This window comes from Sander lucioperca, chromosome 16 (assembly GCF_008315115.2).
Source record: "Sander lucioperca isolate FBNREF2018 chromosome 16, SLUC_FBN_1.2, whole genome shotgun sequence".
Classification (NCBI taxonomy): Eukaryota; Metazoa; Chordata; class Actinopteri; order Perciformes; family Percidae; genus Sander; species Sander lucioperca.
Genome location: NC_050188.1, coordinates 22377053 through 22391705, shown reverse-complemented (window position 1 = coordinate 22391705; position 14653 = coordinate 22377053). Strand labels below are relative to the sequence as shown.

Sequence of the window (14653 nt, the reverse complement as noted above, 5' to 3'; positions counted from 1 at the left end):
ATATTTTGCTGCTGTAACACTGTAATTTCCCATTTTTGGGATCAATAAAAATCTATCTATCTATCTATCTATCTATCTATCTATCTATCTATCTATCTATCTATCTATCTATCTATCTATCTACTTGTGTGTGTACAGATGCGTGTCCCACCTGTAGCTGCAGGTTTGTATGTGTCAACTCTTCAGCTTTCTTCTCCAGCGATGACACCCACACTTTCCTCTTCTGTCGGCAGCGGGTGGCTGCGGCCCGGTTACGCTCCAGAAACTTCTGCCTGCGCTCGTCAGGGTCCTGCTCTGCTGTCCTCCTGCGGCGGTTGCCGCCTCCCCCTCCTCCACTGCTGCAGCTATCACTTGCCTGCATTGCATGCTGGGAGTGGGATAGATGGGAGGGCTGCATCTGCTGTGCAACTGGTGATAACTGCAAACCAACAAAAAAAAAACATTTTCAAAGTTACCTAACTGTGCCTGACTGCAGAAATATGTCAGGCATATCATAAATATAAAGCATCTGCACCTGTGCTGGAACAGACAGGGGAGGTGCAGGGGGCGAACCCTGGTGCAGCTGGGGAGGGGGTGCTTGGTGAGCCTGAGCAAGGTGGCTGTGGGGGCTGCCCAGATGCTGCGGAGGTGGAGCATGGCATCGCTGTTGAAAGGCGAGGGGCTGAGTTGGAAGCTGTGGATGATGGGGATGATGGTGGTGTTGTAGTGGAGGTGCCTGATGACGCTGTGACATCATCTCCATCATGTGACCCATGGATGTCACAGGGTTGTTGATGGCGACCATTGCTGGGGGGTGCTGTTGGAAATGATGGCCCAGCGCCTGTTTGGATCTCTGAGAGGAGATGAAATAAATACATAAGTATGCATGTGATGCACTGTTCAACGCATTTAAAGTTGCATAAAACAATAAATACCAGCTAAAAATCAACCCACAGAGACAAAGAGCTGTATATGTCATTTCTTTAAAAAAAAAACACAGCGGAGCCTCAGTATGTATAAATTACAACTTGTATATTTGCACATCCTCTCATTTAAACTGCACATTAATTCAGAGTTTATAATGGCCTTTAGGAATGTCACAGACAACCAATTACAACTCTCGAATATCTCAAAGGCCAGTGAACCTGGTATAAGAGGAAGATGATTGGACGCTGGGACATGTAGGGCCAAGAAAGCTCCCAGTGATGCTGGGGGCTAGGAGCGGGTTCTTGACTATTATATATAGCAAGTGAAATTTAGCTGCTAAACAAAAAATAATTCAAAGTCTTTTGTGTATCAATGAATTTAAGACAACTTGAATTCAACTGGGCCTCAACATGACACCTGAACCCCTGCTGACTGGATAGAGACCCCCTTTACATCAGGGGTGTCCCAACTGAGGCTGAGTTTGTTGTTAACTAATAATTTGATTTGCAACATATCTCTAACAACATATCAAATTATTCACAACATGTCTGGCTATATTCAGTAAACTAAGAAAAAAAGCTAACCAATTGTCTGGAGACAACCAGTCCTTTTAGAAGTCCCCTGGGTGAGATTGTACAGGAATATTTTACATATTTGATTTCTTAGTATTTTATTAAAGTATAGGTTGTAAAATGCAGCACATTAATACATATACATTTCCCCTATAAATAGGGTAAATTGAGAAAACTAAAAACCCCTTTTCAAGATTTTACTATCTTGATATGAAATACAAATTACAAAATAAACACATATTTCAAATACAGTATGTTTAAATACTGCCTACTACTGCTCCCCACAGGGTTTTAAACCATGTTTGAGTTGATATGTGTGACACTAAACACTATATTGCTTTGTGGGTATACATAAACATTTTCCGTCTCTCTCATACTGTGTGGTGTGTGTTTGACCCCCAACACTGGCTAAATTGGTACCAGCAACTTAGCTACCTTACCTACAGGCTCTTTCAGGTCAAACAAGCCTTAGTAGCCCACAGTATCATACCTCTATGTAGCAAAAATATCTCAAAATTAAAATTATAACTGGTCACAGCCACAATCTTCCACTTAGCCCATCATCGCCTTTTCTCCTAATTATCCACAACCGTGAAAACAACTGTAAAAAGGAGGGATAATGTGTTCCAATAAATGCTGCAGTCTGCAGCTTGATACCTTCACACTTTATCATTCCCACGTATCATCTGACTAAACAGACTGTAAGAGCTAAATTAAACTTCATCTCACCTTTCTCCTGCACTCAGCAGAGGAGACGGAGAGAAAGAGAGGTCATGTTTAGAGCATGACATCACTCTCCTCACTGGCAATATTGCTATCTGTTCCCTGTTAAACAACATTTCTTTAAGAGAAGAAGCAGATTTTTTTTCCCTTCAACCATTCAACTACGAAAAAAAGGAGCACATTTAGCGGGTGCCAAGGATGAGGTCACCGAGCTGTCTGTGCCAGCTTTGCCAGGCTGACAGTCAAACACACATGCACAGCCGCACAGCCGCACACCCAATGAACAGGATGGGACGCGAGTATTTCAGCTCTGTTTACTACATAGAAACACCCTGACACTGGGGCCTGTGATTACATCATAGGTCTCCTTGGCCTGGATGACACACCACGTTGATATTTCTGTCTGGAGGGATCAGTGAATGAAGACACAGAACTGTACATGAAACACTGATCCACTTGTTAAACGTTTACTTTTCCACTTCAGCTGAGTGTGGAGTTACGGTACAACGGAGGCATGTTAATACTCCTTCTGTGGTTTTACAGAAGCAGAGTCCTGTTTCACACCTTGGAAATGCAAAATGCAACACCTGACATGACTAAATTACAATAGAATAAAATAAAATTGCTCTGGAGAAGAAGTGTGTGTGATTGTGTGTGTGTGTATGTGTGTGTGTGTGTGTGTGTGTGTGTGTGTGTGTGTGTGTGTGTGTGTGTTCAAAGAAGAGAGGTTCAGATTTGAACCTGCGACCTGAGGAGCTCTGAAAACTGAAACCCCTTTTCATTTGCTACTCTATATACAAGCTCTGCACATGAAGTCATAACCTGTGTGTGTGTGTGTGTGTGTGTGTGGCTGGAGGGCGATTTCACAGTTTTCCCTTTAAAGGTGCTTTTGATAGCACACATATATTTAACAATTGATACTACATGCACCTATAAAGAGGAAATGTAAAATTTACAAGAGGAGAGATTGAGAGCATGTTGACACAAGAAAAATAAAACAACCAAGAAAGCCAGGGAGAGCATGTAGATTGTGATTTCCTGTGGTGCAGACCTGTGTGTGTGTGTGTGTGTGTGTGTGTGTGTGTGTGTGTGTTAAAGTGTAAAGTTAAACTCTGGTTCCTATCCTGATTAGAAAGGAATGAGCCAAAGGCAGAATGTGTGTTTTTGTGGCTTTAATTACAGAGATGAGAAAAGTGAAATCATAAAAAGTTAAAGGACAAGTTAGACATTTTGGGAAAACACTTATTCACTTTCTGGTGGCAAAAGTAGCTAAGAGGATTGGTACCACTCTTATATTTGTCAGTTAAATATAGGGAAAATATGAAGCTACTACAGCCAGCTGTCGGTTAGCTTAGCTTAGCACAAAGACTGGAAACATGGGGAAACTAGCTAGGTTGATTCTGTCCAAAGATAACACAATTTGCCTACCAGCACATCTAAAGCTCGAATGTTATATCTTATTCATTCAAATATAAAAAACGACAATTCAATGTTTTATTATTTCTTAGCTCTAAGCTCTAAGTTGCCAGTCCATCGGCAGAGATTCCAGGAAGTTACTGCTCCCAGCCAAGAAATAGGCCAGCCCCTAGTAAAAGTTTTTTCACATTTTGCACAGATAAAGGAAATCAAATATAACATGTACATTTGTGAGCTTAGATGTGCTGGTAGGTGGGCTTTGTTACCTTTGGACAGAGCCAGGATAACTGTTTCCTCCCTGTTTTCAGTCTTTATGCTAACATAAGCTAACCACCTGCTGGTGGTAGCTTCATACTTCCCGTACAAATATGAGATTGGTATGAATCTCCATCTCCATCTCCATCAGAAAGAGAATAATTAACAACTAACAAATGACTATCAGCTTTAGTCCATAAACAATGGCATTGGTATCAGTTTTCCAAAAGCCACTAGTGGTCCAGCTCTACTTAGTCTTATCATATATAGTATACAGAAAGTCTTTGACGAAGCATAACGTTATTACGAGAGGAGAAAGTAATTATCAGTAGGAAACGGTAAGAAAATATTTGACTGGTCAGTACCTGAGGCGAGGAACAGGAGGGGTTGTGTACAGGACCTGGAATACCCATTATACACGGCATTTGCTTCTCTATCTGAAGAAGGAAAGAAATTGACACTAAAATAACCTTTCAACCATGACAAGGAAAAGCTATAGTACATACATAACCTCAAGTATAAAGAGTTCTCCACAAGGTCACATCCATTTGGAGTTTGACACTTTTGATTAATTCATACACAAGAGTGAAGTGAATTTTTCTGTCATCCATAAATATTTCTAACTCGGGGCGACTCTTGACCACTTGGGCCACTATACCTGCATCTATAAATCATAATGCATGCCTATCTGAATGCAGATGTATGTGTGTGAGTCTTGTACTTACGGGCATGTGCTGGGCAGATGCCCCTTGCATGGCGGGGTCTGGCAGGGTGCCAGGTAAAGAGGCTGGCAGCGGTTGTCTGTGTCTGTTCCGCATGTGAAGGAGGGAGGACAGCGGCCCGGGAACCGGCCTGTGGTGAGCCACAGAGAGAGAGAGAGAGAGAGAGAGAGAGAGAGAGAGGGGCGAGTCATGCCAGAGAGCTATCCACAGCTAAAGTTTCACTAATCCAGTTTAGACAGAGGTGCAAGTTGAAACATTTATAGCTTTAATGGCAGGTGGAGGTCAGGCTGGGATAGATGGACATGGTCAAAAAAGGTCAAAGTGGAAACTAGGGATGGATAAATGGATGACATGAAACAAAGGGGTAATAGAAGAAGGATTAGGTTTAAAACTACTAGAACTAAATTATCTGATCTGTTTTGTGACCATTTTTTTAAATATCCATCTTGGAGATTTCTGCCTCCACACCAACTCAAGGGCGGTGATTTAAATTTTGTTTGGGACTCTCAAAACATTGAAAATTACATTTTAAGCTGTGTGTCTTTTCAGGAACAATGTCACAGTTACTCTGGGTAATCCACAGACCTCATTGTCAACAGTTTCTATTGGAAAGACTTCCTGCAGAACAATTTGTCCCTATGAAGACTATTGTTCTGTGGATTATCCATAATAATAAGGACATCTGTTTCTGGAAAGAGTTTTTTCCAGTTAAACGTTTTTAAATGTATTTTTTCAATGCTATGAACACCACATCTTAATTATATTTACCTCCACTCTACTGAAGTGGAAGCAGTGTTGCCAGATTTGTCTGTTTTCCTCCAAATTGGGCTACTTTTATTTGATTTGATGTGAGTGAGTGGGTGAGTAAAAATGGTTTAGGGCAATTTGTGATAGTTTTATTTTGTATCATTTGGGCACTTGAATCTGGCTTTTTTCTTCCTATGCAAATTATTATTTATTCATACCTATGTGATAAAAGCCTTTTTATCTGTTCATTTTCTCATTGTTGTAACTTTGGTGGTTTTGAGTTTTCTTAAACCAATACTATTAGAACAGAATATGTCTTATGAGGCATGTTTTAGGACTGAATGCTTATTTTTTCTTCTTGTACTCGTATAGGTTAAGGTTAAGTGTTTACTGATGTCTAGATGCAGGTTATTTGCGACCATGTTGCGTGTATGTGTGTGTTATTTAAAATAAAATGTCATCACACCCTACTGGAGAAAAAAGAGGAGAAGAAAGGTGGGTTTTAGGTTCTCATTGGGCTATTTGGTGTTAGTCAAATCTGGCAACACTGAGTGGAGGAAGAAATCTCAGAGGTGGAAATGTGGGCCCATAAAACCTAAATTATCTGCATAGCTACAAACCACTAGAAGTACCTAAGTGAGAAAATATTCCCTTTTGTTTTTGGGTGAACCAACACTTAAAATATGGACAAAAGCATCCGCAGAATGAAAAACAAAAACAAAATGTTGTTGTATGTGAGCAAAAAAAAAGGTGTAAACAGAGATTTGAGGTGAAGCAACGACGACAGAAACTATTATGATGTGAAAAAAGTGAAAGAAAACAGAGTTATGGAAAACAATAACAGCTTGAGAGGGAGGAGAGAAGCTCAGGGATGATAGTGGGGGATGTAGAGACCCAGGGTGCCATGTGCTGACCTAACCACTCTGGCTCTCAGCCAATCGGACAGCGTGGGCCTCCGTGGCCGCGCTGAGGTCATCGGCAATGATGTCATCACTGAATCTCGGGTATGCGGCCCGTATAGCATACAACAAAGTACAGACAAACCAAAACAGCATTTCCAAACGTAACCACAACAGTTCTACCGGGCCAACAGCCAGACACTCAGAGACCAGGTCGCTATGGAAACTGGTCGTAAACATGAGGGGAAACAATCAGACACACGATCCATGGTTCATTTTGCAACACTTAGCTGGTTTCACTGACTAACATGCTGTCTGGATTCAGCTGGCACTGATTTATGTACCATAACCACTCCCCACTGTCCTATCCTGTCTGGTCCTGGACAGATGTTTGGAGCTTATTATGTCATTGACTTACTTTTGGTACCTTGATTCATCTGATCAACTGCAGAGATGTGACAGAGGCTTTGTTTGTATATATGTAAATAAGCAGAGGCTTTTATTTTGTAAGACTGGTTGTTGGGATGAGAGAAGGCTTTAAAATGTCTCTTTAGGCCCAAAAGTATTAAGGTGCTCATATTATGCTTTTTGGCTCTTTCCCTTTTCCTTTATTGTGTTGTGTTATATATCTTTTTTGTGCATGTTACAGGTTTACAAAGTGAAAAAGCCCAAAGTCCACCCCAAAGGGACTTATCATCTCCAACAGAAAACACTGTTCACAAACTGCTCCAAACAGCTCTATTGTAGTCCAGTCTTTACTTCCGTGACAAACGCACGTCACTTTGTAACACACGTTATAATGTTCACCTAGCTGCTAGCATGGTACGCCCTCATACTCTGCTTCTGACTGGCTAGTAGCTACTGCGCATGTGCGACTCCCAACAAAGATGGAACAGAAGTGATGCCTCACTCTGTAGCTAAAACAGAGAGTTCAACACACAGGGTGAAAAGAGGAGCTGCAGCAATGTGCAGTACAACAAAATATGTTTCTTTTCTTTTTTTTAAATTAAACCATGTAAACCTATTCTGATATAACCTCTAAATACAATTATGAACCTGAGAATGAGCATAATACGAGCACTTCAAGAACAGTGCTACAAATGTGAGGCATCCTGGTGAGCTGGGGATTTAAGGCACTGACCATGTATTCTCAATGTCCCCCGTCTGAGTCCGGCTGGATACCTTCATTGCAACTAATTTTTCATCTCTGTCTGCCCTTATTTTCTGTTTCTACTGTCTACTCCCCAATAAAGGCATAAATTGTCCAACAAACATTTGCCAAAGTGTCACAAATGTAATAATGAAACTACCCATTTAAATTTAGTAGATGATAACTATGACTAGTAGACAAAACAATAAAAATAGTAAGTAAGTAAGTAATATATAATAACATGAATAATGATAAATGTCCTTGCAGCTGAGAATGTGCAGTTGAAGCATTTTATACAGTTAAAATAATGAAAGAAGTTGAAGTGGCAGTTGAATTACAAATAGGGAAAGAAGATGGCAGTGAAAATTGAAGTTTGCAGTTGAATTTTCAGCAATGAATAAAGTAGAAGTGTTAATTCAAGCATTCAATTCAAGCGTCATTTTGTTTTGGTTTTATTCTATTTTGTAGAATGGTTTGGATGTGGGTAGGATATTTTTTTCACATCAAGCAGCATGCTGCAAGTAAATAAAAAAATAAAATAAATTGGTTTGACATTGTTCATTAAACCCCACAGTACACTGTTTGTAATGATATATTCAGATGACATACATCTAAATCCAAAGCTGAAATGTCAAGAAGAGAGAAAGCAGCTGTTGGGAGCTGGTCAGATGAAAGACAGGAAGTCCTCTAATCTGTCTGTTAAACTGGGTGATAACCAGGGAGCCATGGAAGCTGCATAGGCGCTGAGAGACTCCAGTCTGGTTCTGATTCTTAACACACATAACAGAAGCAATATTTGGGTGGCAGTGTGGGTAGTGTCAGTGGGTTTGAGTGGGTGTTGTGCAGCCGTTCTCCATCTCTTTTGCTATGACTTTGTTCTCTCAGTAAACTGATGTTTGATTTTTTTTTCCTTCTTTCTCTCAGTTAATTAGTGCAGTGATAAATTATGCAGGGGGAAATGCCAGTCTGTGCCAGACAGAATGAGTTATAATAAGTCCAAAACAGGAATGGGCGAGACAGAGTAAAGGAGAGAAAGAAAGAGTGAGAAAAGGCAACATTAAAATGAAATGTGTGTGTGTGTGTGTGTGTGTGTGTGCGCGCGTGTGTGTGTTTTGTGTGTGTGTTTGTGAGTGTGCGTGCGTGATAAGGAGAATAAATGTTGCTGCATGGATGAATAGATGAAGTAAAATCTGTGCTGTATGTGTGTATGGGTGCCTTTAGGTGTGCATGTGTGCAGCCAAACTCACCCTGAGTGTGTGAGGGTGGAAGAAGCCTGGGTGATGACTGAACCGGACAGCGAGGACAGAGCTTGCTGGGCAGCCAGGCTGCAGCTGGGGCCCATCATGGCGCCATGACACTGAGGGTGCTGCAGGGGATGGGTCTGGGGATGGTGCAGCGGTGGCTGAGGATGAGGGTGCTGGAGCTGCAATTTCAGCTGCTGCGGGTTCATACAGGACGACCCATTATGAGAAAGCGTCTGTTGGGAGAAGTGAGAGCTACAATCAGCTGGGACCATTTTGAACTTGCGGTATCTACTTCCATTATGTGATCTGAGGTGATTTTGAGATGTGTGTCCATCCATGCATCCATTTGTTTAGGCATGTGTGTGTGTGTGTGTGTGTGTGTGTGTGTGTATGTGTGTGTGTGTGTGTGTGTGTGTGTGTGTGTGTGTGTGTGTGTGTGTCTGCATGTGCTTGTGTGTTTGATGTCTAGCTGTTTAATTTACAGGGGAGAATGTGATCGCCTGGTGTGTCTTTCCTCGCAGCAGGTCAGATATCTGCAGTAGTCTAATTGGCTCTGACTGTTTTTATTTCCCTCACAGTCAAGTGTCACTCAAAACGTTTACCTGACAGACCTCACAAGCAAACACCTATCGGCAATACCGCACAAGTCAGCATTGTGTCTTTAGGTTAACCTCAGCCAGAGATAGCCAAAAGATTGAAAATGCTGCTTAACTTTGGTTTGTATTTGTGTATAAAATGTACCTGTTTGCTCTTTTCCTCTTCTTGTGCTTGAAGAAACTCTTCCTCTATCTCCTTGAACAGACCAACCTCTTCACAGTTCTGCAAAAATCGTGTTGGCGTTGGAGTCTGGTCTGGAAGCATTACATACAAATAAACACAGAAAAAAATGTGAGACAGGTTTAAAGAAATTGGTAGACATTCATGTATCGCAGCCCTTTTGACACAATAGTCTCTTCCTGCTTCCTAACTCGATTGTAGTCCAAGCTGTAATGGCAAGAGGAGAAACGAGTCTCCTCTCAGCCGTGCTCTGTGTCTCTCTGTGATAACTCTCTGTGAGCAGTCTAAACATGCAGGGGTCAAAGGTCAGTTGGGCTCTTTGTTTTTGACATGAGATTTCCTGCAGGAGGTGTGGCAGGCTGCAGGACAGAAAGAGAGAGAGAGAGACTCAGAGAAAAAGTCTGCTGAGGTTAGATGACATGCTCATGTTTATGTCCAGATGGACAGCTGTTTCTATGGTTACAGACAGTGTCACATGACCGTGTTCTGACCATGAGTCTGGATCGTGGTGGTGCATTCAAAAAAAAATAGTAGCGAAGCTACTCAACATGCTTTGCCTTGTAGGGGCTTTTACATATACAACATTAAAGCTGGATTAGTATATTTAAAAAAAAAAACACGTCTGTTTTGCCTATAGCTCCAAACCTGTTTTATTTAATGTCTCAGTGGAGTAAGAATAATTTGTTGTTGCATGCAGTGCACACCCTTTTTCCCCTGATTCTTATTTTTGCAATTACAAAAAACTTCTAAAACTGCATTTAGACTATCATGGGACATCTCCCCACGAAATACCATAATTAAATTCTCTTTGGGTTAGCAGCTCTTTAAACAGCATTTTTAAAGCATAAATGCTAAACAGTAAGGCAGTGTTGTAGTTATAAAATACACTACTGTCCATCTGATATTGGTACATATTTGTTCAATAATCAGCAAACAAATATAGTGTTATTGTCAAAGTACACAGACAGAGGTATCCACAAGCATTTGGTTACATCAGCGATCAGTTTTTATGCACCACATATCTGGAACAAACTCCTTTCTTTAAATAATTGTTTATTTCTTATACTGCACTGTAACTTTTATTCTTTGTATTATATCTGTTTATATATTTTTAACTGTTTTTAACTGCTCTTTCACGTTTTATGTAAAGCACTTTGAATTGCCTTGTTGCTGAAATGTGCTATACAATTAAAGCTGCCTTGCCTTGCCTTGCCTTGCCTTGCATCTACATAATTATCCAACAAAATTCTCTCCTGTCCCACTTACTTTTCCCAATATTGAAATAAAAAGCACAATATCAAAAAAAGGGTTGTGCTGACCCCTGCACAACTCCTCCCTGGGTGTGAATCAAAGTTGGTCTTCACTGATGGTGTTATCAGTATGTTTGGTCTAATCTGATGGAGTATACTGTACATGTTGCAACATGAGCAACTCTGTTCTCTCAGACTTTCTGAGGGAAGGAAGCCTGTATCGAGCTATCTGATTTCATACTGTATAACGTAGTGTCATTCTTTTTTCATCAAGCACACACACACACACACACACACACACACACACACACACACACACACACACACACACATGCAGGCAGACAACTGAATCTGAATTGAGTGACATACAGCAAGTAATGAATAAATGAGGAAGATTATTTATGGTTATGGGGAGATAAGGGGACACACAAACTTTGTATTAGCTGGTTGGTTGATGTTGGATAGAAGGCAATATGTTTTTTTTCCTTTTGTGCTTTCTCACCTGTAAAAGCCGTATCCGTCTTGATGGAGGAGAACTTGAGGGACATCTCATGCTTGTGTCTGTGGATGAGCAGATGCTCTTCTAACTGGAAGCGCTGCAGCACACCGACAGAGTGAGAAAGATATGAAGAGATAGGTGCAGCTGCATGACAAGTCAGTCATAATGCTCTGAAGTCAGTGGAGTATTTGAGAATATTTATCACTACACATGATAAATGAAAGAAAAATATATTTATAATGTATTTATTATATCATTTAAATTTTTTACTCTTATTATAGTTCCTTATTACACACTAGCCTTTATCAGCACAGTCTTGACTGCATGCCACATTGCATTTCATGTGACAAATAAAATATTTAATCTTATCCTATTATTATCAGCCTGGAAATACATTGTATCCACAATTAATAATCATATGATAAAGACTTTTCTACAATATGTAAAGTATTTTATTTCACCAACAATACAATCATGATTTAAAAAAAATAAAAATAAAAAAAAATAATTTTCTTTACAGCTGTGGTGCAGGTGTAACACACATACTGAATCCAACAGACCTGAGAGCAGCCCGGGGCGCCGCACATATAAGGCCTGTCCTGTTTGTCATTCATGTCATACACAAGCCTACAAAACAGAAGAAGCAAGAACAACATATTAACCTGCTGCGTCCACACATTACAGCAGGCAGCTTGTACTTATATTTTTAATTACAGAGAGAGAGAGTGAGAGAGAAAGAGAGAGAGAGATAGAGAGAGAGAAAGAAAGAGAGTGCTCTGATAAATCACACACTGAGCTTGTATGATACAGTTATCCTTCTATTATCACGTCTTTATTGTGGAGGCGGTGTGTAATGAGGTAGATGCCACAGATGATGGATGTTTTACCCAGAGACATCTCGAGGAAAATGATCCCTTTAGTGCCAGTGGGAGAGCAACAGTATTGCTGCTGTATACTGCAGGTAGTCATTTTTATTAGGACAAGTACTGCTGTATAATAAATACAACCTGTTTGTGTTTTTCCTAACTATTCATTACACAGTAGGCCTAGTAATAACATGTACTGTAAGCACCAGAAGAGAATCAAAGCCTTACGGCATCAGGATCTTTACTTTTCATAGTTATTATGTAGCAAAGTGCTAAGTGTGGTGCCATTAAGCTTTCATTGGGGCATCAGTTAATAATACGAGCATGATGAAAGGATACATGCTTGCCATGCATAGCATAATAATAAAGTCATCATAGAATACATATATCAACACAAACACAGAATAAAGTACAACAATAAACCCACATGCAGCGCTAACCCGGGCTTGACCCACTTAGTTGTTCAGTGGAGATATTAAGCCAATCATGGGGGGTAATTATGACTTATTTGAAGTGCTTCTTCTGATGACCGCTCATTTTCCGCTGAGAGCAAAGGAAGAAGCTTTCAACTCCCTGGCCTCAGGCATTCCTCTGAGCTGTGTGTCACCAAACAAGATTCACACACTTATCAAGAGGTCAATGGGTTGACCCTTGCTTGACTTTTCATCCTAGTGATCGAGATATGTTAAAGATGCGGATGGTGGCGATGGGAAGTGTGTGTGTCACTTATTTCACAGGTACACACACACTTTCCCCTCAAGCAAACTTTGGGTTTGCGTGAGCATAATACGCTGAGAAGACAGTAAAGTGGGTCCTGATGTCATGGGAAAGAGTGAGAGCTAAAGAGCGGAGCTAGGAGAGAGAGGGCAAAAGTACATGCTTCCATAAGAAATGGAAAGTGTGTAGGGTGGAGGGAAGGCTTAAGGGGTTGGAGAGTGGCATTAGGGTGATGGAGAGAGGAATGGAAAGGGCAAGTGGCAGTGAGAGAGAGAAAGAGAGAGAGAGAGAGAGAGAGAGAGAGAGAGAGAGAGAGAGAGAGAGAGAGAGAGAGAAAGAGAGAAGGAGGAGGACACAATGAATGGAAGAGAGAAGGAATGAGGGAGGCGGCAGAGGGAGGGCTGCACTGTCGGCCTACTTCTGACAGGTTTGAACCTGCCTCAGCCCCCATTTTCCAACCCCAGCAAGTAGAGGTGACTTCATAGGTGTGTGAGTGATCGTGTGTGTGTGTGTGTGTGTGTGTGTGTGTGTGTGTGTGTGTGTGTGTGTGTGTGTGTGTATCACAACATGGAACAAGCAAACAAGTGTCCACAACATCACAATCATAGCTAGACAGAGAGATAGATCATTTACAAAACCATTTGAAAAAGACGGAAGGTTTTCATACTTTTACAGCTTTTAAATGTAGCCTACCTTAAACGGCACTTTAGTGTGTAGCCTTTCATGGAGCAATGATATTGGGCTACATAATATGATACCCTATTTCAGAGATAAATACATAGATAGATATTTATGATAATCATGATTATCTTCCAACAGTTGTTACCCCGCTCTCTATCTCTCTCTCCTAAAGCAGCACTTGTACTAGATAAGCAGACTCAGCACATCTTTAGCAAAACCTTTGTCAGAGCGCATCAATGCGGAATGACGTCATACTTAATACATAAATCCAACAACAGACAAGACAACATGTTGCCAACTTAAGACGGATTAATGTTACATTTTTCTTTTAATATCTTTTTTGGGAAAACTAAATCATAGCAGTTTGTCCCGCCTCCTCCTCTGTTATTCTCTTTTGATGAATGACATAATACACTCACAACTTTTAAAACCGCCTGTGCTTGTGAATCATCTAGCCTACAATATTCTTATGTCCAGCTTTAAAAAAAAAATTGTCAACTTTAGTTACTTACTACGTCTCAAGGTTGCCATGTTTGATGGATGAATGTCAACGGCATCGAACCGGTCGCGCCGGCTTGGAACTCATTCGGCTCAAATTAGGCAGCGGTTCTGACCAGCAAATGGTCCAGCAGCCGGGCGGTCAGTGTCTGTCTGTGTCTCAAGAACATGCCGGTGTGTTTCCTTTCCTACCGCTCCGTATAGCAACCTGTTTAACTCATAAACAAGCTCGCCACAGCTGTATGGAGAGTGCTGTCACACCCCCCAAATAGACACTCGCGCTCAACCTCGTCCGCCTGGTGATGAGACTTCACCGGGACAACTAGCCAATCAACTTCCCCCGTTAACTTTCCAGTAGGAGTAAAATAAAAAAGATTAACGTATAAAGATACATTCAGCACACTGTGTCAGCGTCAGGCGAGCGCTTGCTATTGAGTTTAAAGTTTTGTGAATGGAAGTAAATTGCGGAGGCTTACCTACAAGTAGAGAGGGACAAGCGGCGCCCAAGAGAGGAACCACGTTGGACTGGAGCGAGATTACAATACGTTCTATTTACAGAAGCATTACATCACCCCACCGGTGACGTCACGTGGGATTCCTGAACTTCTAAATCATTGCGGTCCCGTACGGAGAGAGGGATTGAGGGGGGCGGGGTTACAACACCGGCCCGTAGGGGGACGGACGGACAGGACAGCGGCATGGTGGGGCACCGGGACTGACAGACAAACCAA

The 14653-nt window shown here is 41.3% G+C and overlaps 1 protein-coding gene and 1 long non-coding RNA gene across 9 annotated transcripts in view; one reads left to right on the top strand and one right to left on the bottom strand.

The window, feature by feature from the left end:
• Window positions 1–226, top strand: part of LOC116066860 — a 16080-nt gene extending 15854 nt beyond the window's left edge. Inside the window, exon 3 of the long non-coding RNA XR_004109070.1 lies at window positions 139–226. This is a non-coding gene — a long non-coding RNA (uncharacterized LOC116066860). The remainder of the gene's footprint in view (window positions 1–138) is intronic.
• The window catches only part of LOC116066858 (cyclic AMP-responsive element-binding protein 5-like), a 16779-nt gene extending 2126 nt beyond the window's left edge, over window positions 1–14653 (bottom strand). For 2 of the 8 annotated variants that reach the window (XM_031323023.2, XM_031323016.2), the window contains exons 1-9: window positions 13437–13878; window positions 11721–11787; window positions 11164–11257; window positions 9376–9485; window positions 8638–8867; window positions 4598–4724; window positions 4238–4309; window positions 515–832; window positions 152–418 (exon numbers count right to left, since the gene is read on the bottom strand). In XM_031323023.2, coding sequence (XP_031178883.1) covers window positions 152–418; window positions 515–832; window positions 4238–4309; window positions 4598–4724; window positions 8638–8867; window positions 9376–9485; window positions 11164–11257; window positions 11721–11787; window positions 13437–13468 — 1317 coding nt within the window. In that variant the 5' untranslated portion in view covers window positions 13469–13878. The other 6 variants (XM_031323019.2, XM_031323021.2, XM_031323018.2 and 3 more) reach the window with 6 other exon arrangements.